We start from the raw sequence: 11,560 nt of genomic DNA, 5'->3' as shown, positions 1-11,560 counted from the left end.
GTTTGTGTCTTTTCATTGACTGCACACCCAACCAGTTTTTAAATTCTCAATATAATCTAAAGAGTGCAAGCCATGCTTCTGGTTCTTTATGGAGTACAAGAAGACAGGTATCTGCGCTGGGGAGCTTACAGTATAAAATGTGAGGCAGAGGTAAGGGACGGAAGTGGAGGCAGGAATAAATAGGGAAGCAGTATGCTGGGTGTGGCGAACATTTGGGCCCTCCAGGCATCACTGAACTACAGCTCCCATCAGCCTCAGCAAGCATGGCCAATGGCCAGAGATGATGGGAGTTGTAGTCTAGCAACATCTGGAGGTCCAGAGTTTCTGATACTGTACCTGCTGCCCTGGACTCCTTTGGGAGGAAGGGCAGGATACAAATGTAATAAATAATATGCAGTGACCTGTTTATTGAACATTCATCCTGATGCATTTGCAAGGAGGCTAGACAATGTTCATTCTGATTTGCTGACAGAAGGTGGTTTACAGCAGGGCACGGGGAGTTTAGGGGATTGTGCCAAGGCTTCATAGAAAAGGTGGGTTTTGAGGAGGAATTTGAAGGACGTGCTTTGGTCTTTGCCAGCTGAGATGTATATTGCTAGGACCCACCGTATTCTTGTAGGATTGCAATTTGTTTTAAACTGTGTTTAACATTTTGTTTTAAATTGTTCTGACCTGCCCTGGGATGGTACGATGAAGGGCGGGTAATAATAATAATAATAATAATAATAATAATAATAATAATACAGGAGGTATCTCATGGGCATTTGGGGAGTGTCAGACATACGGAGAAAAGAGCACTTCCAAATGGTAATAATCTCCGGGTTTAAACTACCTCACAGGGTGGTTGTGAGGATAGAACAGGGACAGGAGGAAAGTATCTATGCTGTCTTGAGCTTCGTGGAGGAAAAGCGGAATATAGATGTATAGATGAACAGCGATAATATGAAAACAACAGTATGGTGACATAGCTTAGTAGAGCAAGACACTCTAAATCTCCGGGTTGTGGGTTTGAGCCCCATGTTGGGCAAAAGATTATTTCATTGCAAGGGGTTGGCTTAGATGACCCTCATGGTCCTTTCCGACTCTACAATTCTATGACAAATAAAAATACACACACAAAATAAAAAGTGAGTAAAAGCAGCTGCTAAAACCAGTTTGTTGCTCATTGTTTCCAACAAGTTAAAAGCAATCCATTAAAAAAAAAAACACCCTTGGATACATAGCTCTGGTAACGGGCAGACAGCCTCCCTCGAAGCACAGGGAAATTACAGGTAGCTCTCATAGGACGCTGCTGAGTCAGATGACTGCTCCACCTAGGTGTTCAGTGTTACAAGCACTGACTGGCAGCAGCCTTCCAGGGTTTCAGACAAGGAATCTCTCCCAGCCCTACCTAGAGATGGCAGGATTTGAACCTGGGACCCTCTGTATGAAAAGCAGGTGCTCTGTCGCTGAGCCATAGCCCACCATCCCCTAAGCAAGGGATGGGGAACCTATGGCTCTCCCATCAACCCCAGTAAGCATGACTCAAGGCAAGAGATGATGGGGACTGTGAGTGGCTCCTGAGAAATCGCTATGTGGGACAAGAAGCTACAGTTAGAACTGGATATGGAACAACTGATTGGTTCAAAATTGGGAAAGGAGTACGACAAGGCTGTATATTGTCTTCCTGCTTATTTAACTTATATGCAGAATTCATCATGCGAAAGGCAGGGCTGGATGAATGCCTAGCCGGAATTAAGATTGCCGGAAGACATATCAACAACCTCAGATATGCAGATGACACAACCTTGATGGCAGAAAGTGAGGAGGAATTAAAGAACCTTTTAATGAGGGTGAAAGAGGAGAGCGCAAAATATGGTCTGAAGCGCAACATCAAAAAAATGAAGATCATGGCCACTGCGCCCATCACCTCCTGGCAAATAGAAGGGGAAGAAATGGAGGCAGTGAGAGATTTTACTTTCTTGGGCTCCATGAGCACTGCAGATGGTGACAGCAGTCACAAAATTAAAAGACGCCTGCTCCTTGGGAGAAAGGCGATGGCAAACCTAGACAGCATCTTAAAAAACAGAGACATCGCCTTGCCAACAAAGGTCCGTATAGTTAAAGCTATGGTTTTCCCAGTAGTGATGTATGGAAGTGAGAGCTGGACCATAAAGAAGGCTGATCGCCGAAGAATGGATGCTTTTGAATTATGGTGCTGGAGGAGACTCTTGAGAGTCCCGTGGACTGCAAGAAGATCAAACCTATCCATTCTGAAGGAAATCAGCCCTGAGTGCTCACTGGAAGGACAGATCATGAAGCTGAGGCTCCAGTACTTTGGCCACCTTATGAGAAGAGAAGACTCCCTGGAAAAGACCTTGATGTTGGGAAAGATGGAGGGCAGAAGGAGAAGGGGACGACAGAGGACGAGATGGTTGGACAGTGTTCTCGAAGCTACCAGCATGAGTTTGACCAAACTGCGGGAGGCAGTGGAAGACAGGAGTGCCTGGCGTGCTCTGGTCCAGGGGGTCACGAAGAGTCGGACACGACTAAACGACTAAACAGCAACTAACCATACAGTACTGGCTATGTTCTCCCTCCAGGGCTAGAGGCAGCATATGTCTCTGAATACCAGGCTAGCTGGGCCACTGGCCTGATCCAGCTGTAAGACCCTTCTTATGTTCTAATGTCTAGCAAATGTCTATGGAAAGAGCCGCCCCCTCCCCGTATGCCTATACACATCCCACTATGGGAGAGCCCTGTACACCTGCCATGACACTATAGGCACTGGCTTCGACCGCTGAGGCGCACGCGCAGCCGAGCAACGTTCCCCTCCCGTGTCCCGGCAGCTTCCTGTTTGCTTCGTTAGGCGGCAATGGAATCCTGTCGCCGCGCAGCCAATCAGGACGAAGCTGCCTTGCAACATTTAGAACGCGCGGTGCCTCTGCGTTCCTTCCGGTCTCGAAAAGAAAAGAGAGGTGCGGACGCGCGCGTGCGCGCAGGCGGGCACCAGGATGTTTTACCATGTGAGTATTTTTTTTATTATTATTACTGGGGAGTCTTAGGGTTTAGCTCCTTTCCTGCTCGAGTGGTACCCAGGCACCCCACGTGGGACGTGAAAGATGTGGTCGCGGGGGCAAATGAATGATGTGCAACATCAAGGTGGTATTCTGGCCCTTCCGTCGTCATGTAGTCTTGGAATAACTCAGTCGGTAGAGCAGGAGACTCCTAATCGCAGGGCTGTAGGTTCGAGCACCACTTGGGCAAAAGATTCCTGCATCGCAGGGGGTTGGACTAGATGATCCCCGTGGTCCCTTTCCCGCTTTCCAGCTCTAGGATTCTATGTTTGTTGCAATCTGAGGAGTTCTCTCAAATGTCGGTGGCACCCAGTTGGAAGAGGAAGAGATCTTGGACAAGGGAGATCAAACGCAGCGCTGCTACTTGCAGGTGCTATGCAGCCGAGTTCTACTTAGGGTAGACCTGTTGAAATGAATGGCCCTAACCTAGTCTTGTTCCCGGATTTCAGCAAGTCTGCCCTGAACAGAACCTTGACTACCCCACAGCAGCCCAGCACTGTTTTGTGACTATTAGCATTAGAGGGTTTTTTGAAAATGTATAGGATTTTATTTATTTATTGCAGTTATATCCCACCCCCGTCGTTCAGCCCGGACATTGAGGTCCAGCTCCAAGGGCCTTCTGGTGGTTCCCTCACTACAGATGTCAAGAAAATAAACAACCTTTAGAAGACATCTGAAGGCAGCCCTGTTTAGAGAAGTTTTTAATGTTTGATGTTTTATCGCTTATTATTATTATTATTATTATTATTATTAGAGCCGCCCAGAGTGGCTGGGGAGACCCAGCCAGATGGGTGAGGTGGTATTATTATTATTATTATTATTATTATTATTATTATTATTATTATTATTATATCCCCTCCAGAACAAGGTGGCATACGTGACTCTCCCCCATCTCATTTAATTCCCTTAGGCTGAGAAGCAATGAGGTCCGTGGCCAAGTAGGGATTTAACCCCTGGTCTCCCAGGTAGTGATCTGACAGTCTAACCACAACACCACTCTAGCTCTCATATCATCCTGGATCATCAGAAATGGCTCTGTCACTCTATTGACTATGATGGCAAATGGAGTCTCCCTTGTCCACAGACGTTATATCTCTGAAGCAGTTGCTGTGGACACACATCAGGTGGCAGTTGCATCTGGCTGGCTCCCTGTTGACATCTGGATGCTGGGCTAGAGTCAGATCTTTGGGTGGCCCAGCAGTTCTCTACTGCAATCCTAAACTTGCTTACCTGTTAGTAGACCTCATTGAAAATACTGGGGAAGGGTCACAGCTCAGAGCATTGCATGCAGAAGCTCCCATGCTCAGCCCCTGGCATCACCAGGTGATGGAGCTTCCTTGAGAAGCCAGTGTAGTGCAGTGGTTAATTGTTGGACCTGGGAGACCTGGGTTCGAATCTCCCCACTCAGCCATGTCACTCACCGCGTGACCTTGGGCCAACCATTGTTTCTCTGCCTACTTTGCAGCAGGGCTGTTGCGGGGATTAAATGAGGGGGAGAACCATGTGCAGCACCGTGAGCCTCTGGGATATGAAAAGTGGGACATAACAGGCAGCCAATCAGTAGTAAGGTAAAGGGACTCCTGACCATTAGGTCCATTCGTGACCGACTCTGGAGTTGTGGCGCTCATCTCACTTTATTGGCCGAGGGAGCCGGCGTACAGCTTCCGGGTCATGTGGCCAACATGACTAGGCTGCTTCTGGCAAACCAGAGCAGCGCACGGAAACGCCATTTAGCTTCCCGCCGGAGCGGTACCTATTTATCTACTTGCACTTTGATGTGCTTTCAAACTGCTAGGTTGGCAGGAGCAGGGACCAAGCAACGGGAGCTCACCCCGTCGCGGGGATTCAAACCACCGACCTTCTGATCGGCAAGCCCTAGGCTCTGTGGTTTAACCCACAGCGCCACCCGCGTCCCAGTAGTAAGCTAGTACTTTTTAAAAAGTAGCCAAGTGTGTTTCTGGAATTAAGCTTGTGACTAGGTGCTGCAATGAGTCCCCATTCTGCAACAGGGCCTTCTCCCTCCACTTGCCTTCCTTTGGCTGTGTAGACCAGCTGTCACAGTGCAGTGGGAATAAGATCTAATGTTGCTATCTGCTTAGTGGCTGTTGCACTAATGCAGGGGTCAGCAAACGTATCGTGCCTTGGGCCGGTGTCTCCAGTACCGATCGCGTGAAGGGAGCGCGTGCCCATACGCGTGTGCACACGATATTTCCGGTGCACTTCCGGGTCGGAGGAGCACCGGAAATAGCTTGTGCGCATGTGCACGGGCCTCTGACCCGGATGTGCACCGGAAATAATGATTGCACATGTGCACAACACTTGCGCATGCGCACAAGCTATTTCCAGTGCTCCTCCAACCCGGAAATGGTGCAGTGCAGCACCGGTAAGAGCGGGCGGTGGCAGCGGGGGTCGCCGTGGGCTGGATAAATAAGTCCCTTGGGCCTTATCCTGCCCATGGGCCTTAGTTTGGGGACCCCTGCACTAATGTCTCTGCTGCTTCACACCTGTTTTGCCTCCAGATCTCATTGGAACACGAAATCCTGCTGCACCCTCGTTACTTTGGGCCCAACCTTCTCAACACTGTTAAGCAGAAGCTCTTTACCGAGGTGGAGGGGACCTGCACGGGGAAGTAAGTGCAAGAGCAGAGTGGGATCCTCTTTCCCCGTGATACTTGGCGGTGTAGATCAGCAATGGCCTGGATGAGCGCCCATAAAGCACTGCATATTTAAACCAGTGTCACCCCTGGTTTTCCCTCCAAAAATCCTGGGAACTGTAGCTTAAATCTTTATGTGGAACAATGAGGACTGATATCTTACTTCGTTTTTAGGTGAAGGTTCATTACTCAGTGGGCGAGCATTTTGGCAGCTGTAAGGTTCTGGAAACGAGGACTCTGCTGCAGAAATAGTAATGGGTCTTTGACCCCCCCCCCATCCCACATTGTTGCACCACTGCCCCCTGAGAAGCAGGATTGGATTTCTGCAATGCGCTCTACACCGGGCTACCTTTGAAGGTGACTCGGAAACTATAACTAATCCAGAATGCGGCAGCTAGACTAGCCACTGGGAATGGCCACTGGGACCATATAACACTGGTCCTAAAGGATCATCATAGGCTCCCAGTGCTTTTCCAAGCACAATTCAAAGTGTTGGTGCTCACCTTTAAAACCCTAAATGGCCTCGGTCCAGTATACCTGAAGGAGCATCTCCACCCCCACTGTTCTGCCCGGACACTGAGGCCCAGCGCTGAGGGCCTTCTGGTGGTTCCCTCATTGCAAGAAGTGATGTTACAGGGAACCAGGGAGAGGGCCTTCTCGGTAATGGCGCCCGCCCTGTGGAACACCCTCTCATCAGATGTCAAGGAAATAAACAACTATCTGAGTTTTAGAGGACATCTGAAGGCAACCCCGTTTAGGGAAGGTTTTAATGTTTGACCTTTTATAAGTGTTTTTAATATTCTGTTGGGTGGGGTATAAATATTATTATTGTTATTATTGTTGTTGTTGTTGTTAATAATAATAATAATAATAATAATAATAATAATAATAATAATAATTGCAGCCTGAGCCAGGTTTAACTTGTGCAACTGTGACCAACAGCTTAAAAATAAATAAATCAGATGCCTAAAAGCAAAGGGATGGAAAAAAGTTAGCTTACTTACTCCACCCCCATCGCTTAGTCACTGAGGTCCAGCTCTGAGGGCCTTCTGGCAGTTTCTTCACTGCAAGAAGCGGAAGTTACAGGGAAGCAGGCAGAGGGCCTTCTTGGTAGTGGCACCTGCCCTGTGGAATGCCCTCCCATCAGATGTCAAGGAAATAAACAACTATCTGACTTTTAGAGGACATCTGAAGGCAGCCCTGTATTGGGAAGTTTTTACTGTTTTATCATATTTTTAATATTCTGTTAAGGGACACGGGTGGCGCTGTGGGTAAAAGCCTCAGCGCCTAGGGCTTGCCGATCGAAAGGTCGGCGGTTCGAATCCCCGTGGCGGGGTGCGCTCCCGTTGCTCGGTCCCAGCGCCTGCCAACCTAGCAGTTCGAAAGCACTCCCGGGTACAAGTAGATAAACAGGGACCGCTTACTAGCGGGAAGGTAAATGGCGTTTCCATGTGCGGCTCTGGCTCACCAGAGCAGCTTTGTCACGCTGGCCACGTGACCCGGAAGTGTCTCCGGACAGCGCTGGCCCCCGGCCTCTTGAGTGAGATGGGCGCACAACCCTAGAGTCTGTCAAGACTGGCCCGTACGGGCAGGGGTACCTTTACCTTTACCTTTACCTAATATTCTGTTGGGAGCCGCCCAGAGTGGCTGGGGAAGCCCAGTCAGGTGGGTGGCATATAAATAATAAAACGATTGTTAATTATTTCTCCTCCTTCCCAGATATGGTTTTGTAATCGCTGTCACTACCATTGACAACATTGGGGCGGGTGTGATCCAGCCTGGGCGCGGCTTTGTCCTTTACCCGGTCAAATACAAGGCCATCGTCTTCCGGCCTTTCAAGGGCGAAGTGGTGGATGCTGTTGTGACTCAGGTGAACAAGGTGAGGTGAAATGTCTTGGGCCACATCCGCACCATACATTTAAAGCGCTATAGCACCACTTTATACAGTCGTGGCTTTCCCCACAGATTCCTGGGAAATGGAATTTGTTAAAGGTGCTGAGAGCTGAGAGTTTTTAGGAGGTCTTTATTATCCTCACAGAGTTCCCAGAGTAGTTTAACAATCATTGATAATAATAATAATAATTTGTGCTGGTCCCGAGGGTTAACCGTGCGGCGAGGTCCGAGTCCAGTCCGAGGTCGATGGTGTGGTATGGAGGCTGTCCTTCAAAGCTGAAGCTGCGTCCAAGACAGGGAGCCGGGTGAGGTCAGGAACTCTGGCAGAAGAACAGGACAGGGTTCAAGCAGGAACAGGCTACCAACAATGTTGCTCCTGCAACCTGGGACTGGGGCTGGCTGGCTTTTATCTGCCCCGAGGCACAGGGCGGCTCCGGTCCACAGGTGACTCGCCTCTCCTGGCCTGGAGGCGAGCACTCCTCCTGCGGGAACTTATTTCCCTCTGCCTCTCTGCCCTGAGCCTCTGCAGCTCAGGAGAGGCTGGAGGGTTACCGGACCCAGAGGCAACCTCAGCTTCCTCTGACAGGGCTGAGAGTGGAGCACCTGCAGGCAATGGGTCCTCCATCACCTCAGGAGCCAGAGCAGATTCAGCTGGTGCCTGCACCTGAGGATCCAGCACAGGTGAGGACCCTACAGGCTCAATCCCCAGCCCCGGCTCAGCTGGTTCTGGAGGCGGGGACTCCTGTGCAGGCTGGGATTCCTCAGGTTCAGCATCTGAGTCCGAATCCCAGGCCATCACATTATTATTATTATTCTCAATCCTCATTCCCAGAGAATTCTGGGAACTGTATCTGTGAGGGGAAAATGGCCGCCTAACAACTCTCTGCACCCTTGACAAACCACAACTCCCAGGATTCTTTGGGGGGAAGCCATGCCGGTTAAGAAGAAGTCCTTTTGCACTGGTGGGTCCCTCTGACTCGCTTTGCCAACGTCTGTCCCAAAGTCCTGGCCTGCCGTTCCTTGTGCGAATGCCGACATACTTTCAAGATGGGGGTTGCCTGAAAATGATGTCCTTTGTTGTTCTCTCACCAGGTCGGACTCTTCACTGAAATTGGGCCCATGTCTTGCTTCATCTCGCGACATGTAAGTGCCCTGGGCTTGGCGGGGGGGATGAGGGGCAATGTCTCAGCGGCTTCCAGAAGGGCTGTGAGGGTGTCAGAGAAGGCTGTCCATCCTCTACCACAGAACCATCAGCCCACCTTCCCTTTCGCCTCCCCTTCAGCTGCTCATATCCCCTCTTAATTCTCTTTGCAGTCCATTCCCTCTGAAATGGAGTTTGACCCCAACTCCAATCCTCCGTGCTACAAAACTGTAGATGAGGTAAGTCATCCTGTCCTTCGAACCAGTTCAGAGAGTGGCTTTGCCTATCATCTTCCTCCTCCACAGTCTCTCTGTTGAGGATGGGGACAAAACTCACATTTGTTGGCTCTGGCGCCACCTACTGACTGGCTCCCTGCCCTCTGCCCTACCATTCCCCAGTGGGCACCAGCCAGCCATTGAGCACAGCCCTTCGCTGTCTCTTTCCCCCCCCAACGCAGGATATTGTCATCCAGCAAGACGATGAGATCAGGCTGAAGATTGTGGGTACCCGTGTGGACAAAAACGATATTGTGAGTTGTAAGAGTATTTATTTGCACCCTGACTTTTTCAACCAAATGATTTTTGAAAGCAGCTTACAGGTAACAATACAAAACAATAATACAAAACAAAAACAGCAGTTCACACACAGACACCCACCACCCTCCTGGCTCAGAGGCAGTGTGGAGTAGCGGTTAGAGTGCTGGACTGGGACCTGGGGGACCAGGGTTCAAATTCTCACTGGGCCATGGAGCTTCCCTTGGGCCAGTCACTGCCTCTCAGCCTAACCTCGCCTACCTCTCAGGGCTGTTGTGAGGAGAGCATGAAGAGGAGGGAAAGAGGGTATTCCATTTTGATTGATATTTTTAACAGATACTCTTTGTTGATTTTATTCTTATGTGTTCTATACCGCCTTGGTATATTTTTATGAAAGTGTGAGTTATAAGTAAATGAAGAATAATTTTTTAAAAAATTATTTCGCAGTTTGCTATTGGGTCCCTCATGGATGATTACCTTGGTAAGTTTCCGTCTTTTCCCAGCATGGTGGATTGCAAAAGCTGCTGTTTTAAAAATAATTGAATTATTTGCGGGGGGGGGCGGACTTTAAAAGGGGAAGGGGGAGCTTGAACAATCACTAAGGGTTAAAGTATAGCCAGGCCGTGGGGTGGGATTATCTTACCACTACAGAGGTGGGGGGGGGGCTATTTCAGCTTGGGGGGCCACATTCCCTCTGGGTAATTTTCTGGGGGCTGCATTGCCTGCGGCAGGTGGGGTGGGAGGCGAAAATGGGTGGAGCAATGGGTGTGAATTTCACTTTATGGCAGGCTAGTTTCTGAGCGCATGCCCACCCGCACCCTTGGGTGACTTGTGCTTTTTTTGGACATCATGTAGGTTTAAACCACAATGGGAGTTCACTGCAGTTGCACTTTGGGGTCGGTGGGCTCATGTCTCCCCCTCCTGCTTTTCCCCACAGGCCTTGTTAGCTGAAGTAACCCGTCCCTCGGCTCTGTGAGGAAGATCCTGGCCTGTGGCTTCTAGGAGTTGTATTTATAACACACGAACGCCATTTATCCAGGACTGCCGGCAGCTGGGTGACGAAGGCTGGATGGATATGACCCCCTCCCTTCTCATTAAAAGTTTCTTGTTCTGTGTTCAAGTCTGCCTCTTCTGTGTTTTTTCCTTCCTCTTCCCTGCCCATCCCCTCCAACCTCCTTTTGCTCCCACCCTTTCCACATGGGGCAGGATAGGAACACAGGAAACTGCTTCACCCTGAGCCAGACCTAGCTCCATACGGCCTACACTGACCGGCAGCCGGTCTCTAGGGTTTCAAGCAGGGAGTCTTTCCCTTTTTATTTTTTAATTCACCTTTATTGATTTAAAATATCATCTTACATATACCTTACAAATAACACAAAAATATAAACGACAGAAATACTGTAAATAAGGATAAAAAGCAAAGAAGAGTTAACAATAAGAGATGAGCATTGACTATAACATCCTGTCTTTTCTAATAAAGTCTTCTGAAAGAAACTTCCACTTATTCTCATTGCACTTTTCCTATTGTCTTAATTTTATCGCAGTTTGTTTTACAACTTTTCCTGTCTATTTTCCTAGTATATTTACTCCATTTGTTTATTTTTGTTTACCATCATTACTACTCCAAAATTTCGTTTCCTAAGTTATTTGTACAATCTCTAAAACTACGAGAGTTCTTAAAATCCTGCCAATGTTTGAATCTGCTCACAATACTTTTGTAAATACATAATGAACATTTCCCATTCTGCTTTAAACGTCTTGTCATCTGGACTTCTGAGCTTCCCAGTTGATTATGCCATTTCAGGATAGTCCATTAACTTGGTCTGCCATTCTTCTTTGGTTGGGACTGTTTCTTCATTCCATCTTTGGGCTAACAATATCTGGGCAGCCGACGCAGCATACGTAAACAAATTTCTCTGATCTTTTGATATCTCTTTACCTACAATTCCTAGTAAAAAAGCTTCTGATTTTTAGTAAAAGTAGCTTTAAACATTTTTTCCCCCATTTCATTGTAAATCATTTCCCAAAAGCTTTTTTACCACCTTACATTTCCACCACATACGATAAAAAGTACCTTCTGTTTCTTTACATTTCCAACAATTTTTTGTTCTTGTTCTGTACATTTTTGCGAATTAAAGAGGGGTTAAGTACCCCCGGTACATCATTTCCATGTAATTTTATTTCAATAAAGTACATGCTGGAAATTTCAGATCTATCTTCCAAAGCCTTTCCAGTCTATCATTTGTAATGGGGCTTGCCAGGTGGACGAAATCCTTCGGTTTTC

General features: G+C 48.2%; 1 protein-coding gene across 2 annotated transcripts; it reads left to right on the top strand.

Annotated features, from left to right (window-relative positions):
• Window positions 1–2,848: 2,848 nt before the first annotated feature.
• On the top strand, window positions 2,849–10,396 carry POLR2G (RNA polymerase II subunit G). 2 transcript variants are annotated; one of them, XM_028710523.2, is made up of 8 exons: window positions 2,849–3,005; window positions 5,576–5,685; window positions 7,429–7,588; window positions 8,695–8,745; window positions 8,917–8,982; window positions 9,201–9,272; window positions 9,724–9,757; window positions 10,214–10,396. In XM_028710523.2, exons 1-8 carry the CDS (start codon window positions 2,994–2,996, stop codon window positions 10,225–10,227), a joined length of 519 nt encoding a protein of 172 aa, XP_028566356.1. In that variant the 5' UTR covers window positions 2,849–2,993; the 3' UTR covers window positions 10,228–10,396. The 2 variants fall into 2 exon arrangements, with proteins under 2 accessions (XP_028566356.1, XP_028566355.1); XM_028710522.2 differs by lacking the exon at window positions 2,849–3,005 and adding an exon at window positions 3,112–3,141.
• Window positions 10,397–11,560: the final 1,164 nt, after the last annotated feature.

The sequence above is a fragment of the Podarcis muralis genome, chromosome 16, assembly GCF_964188315.1.
Source record: "Podarcis muralis chromosome 16, rPodMur119.hap1.1, whole genome shotgun sequence".
Classification (NCBI taxonomy): Eukaryota; Metazoa; Chordata; class Lepidosauria; order Squamata; family Lacertidae; genus Podarcis; species Podarcis muralis.
This window is presented reverse-complemented; position numbering and strand designations above follow the sequence as displayed.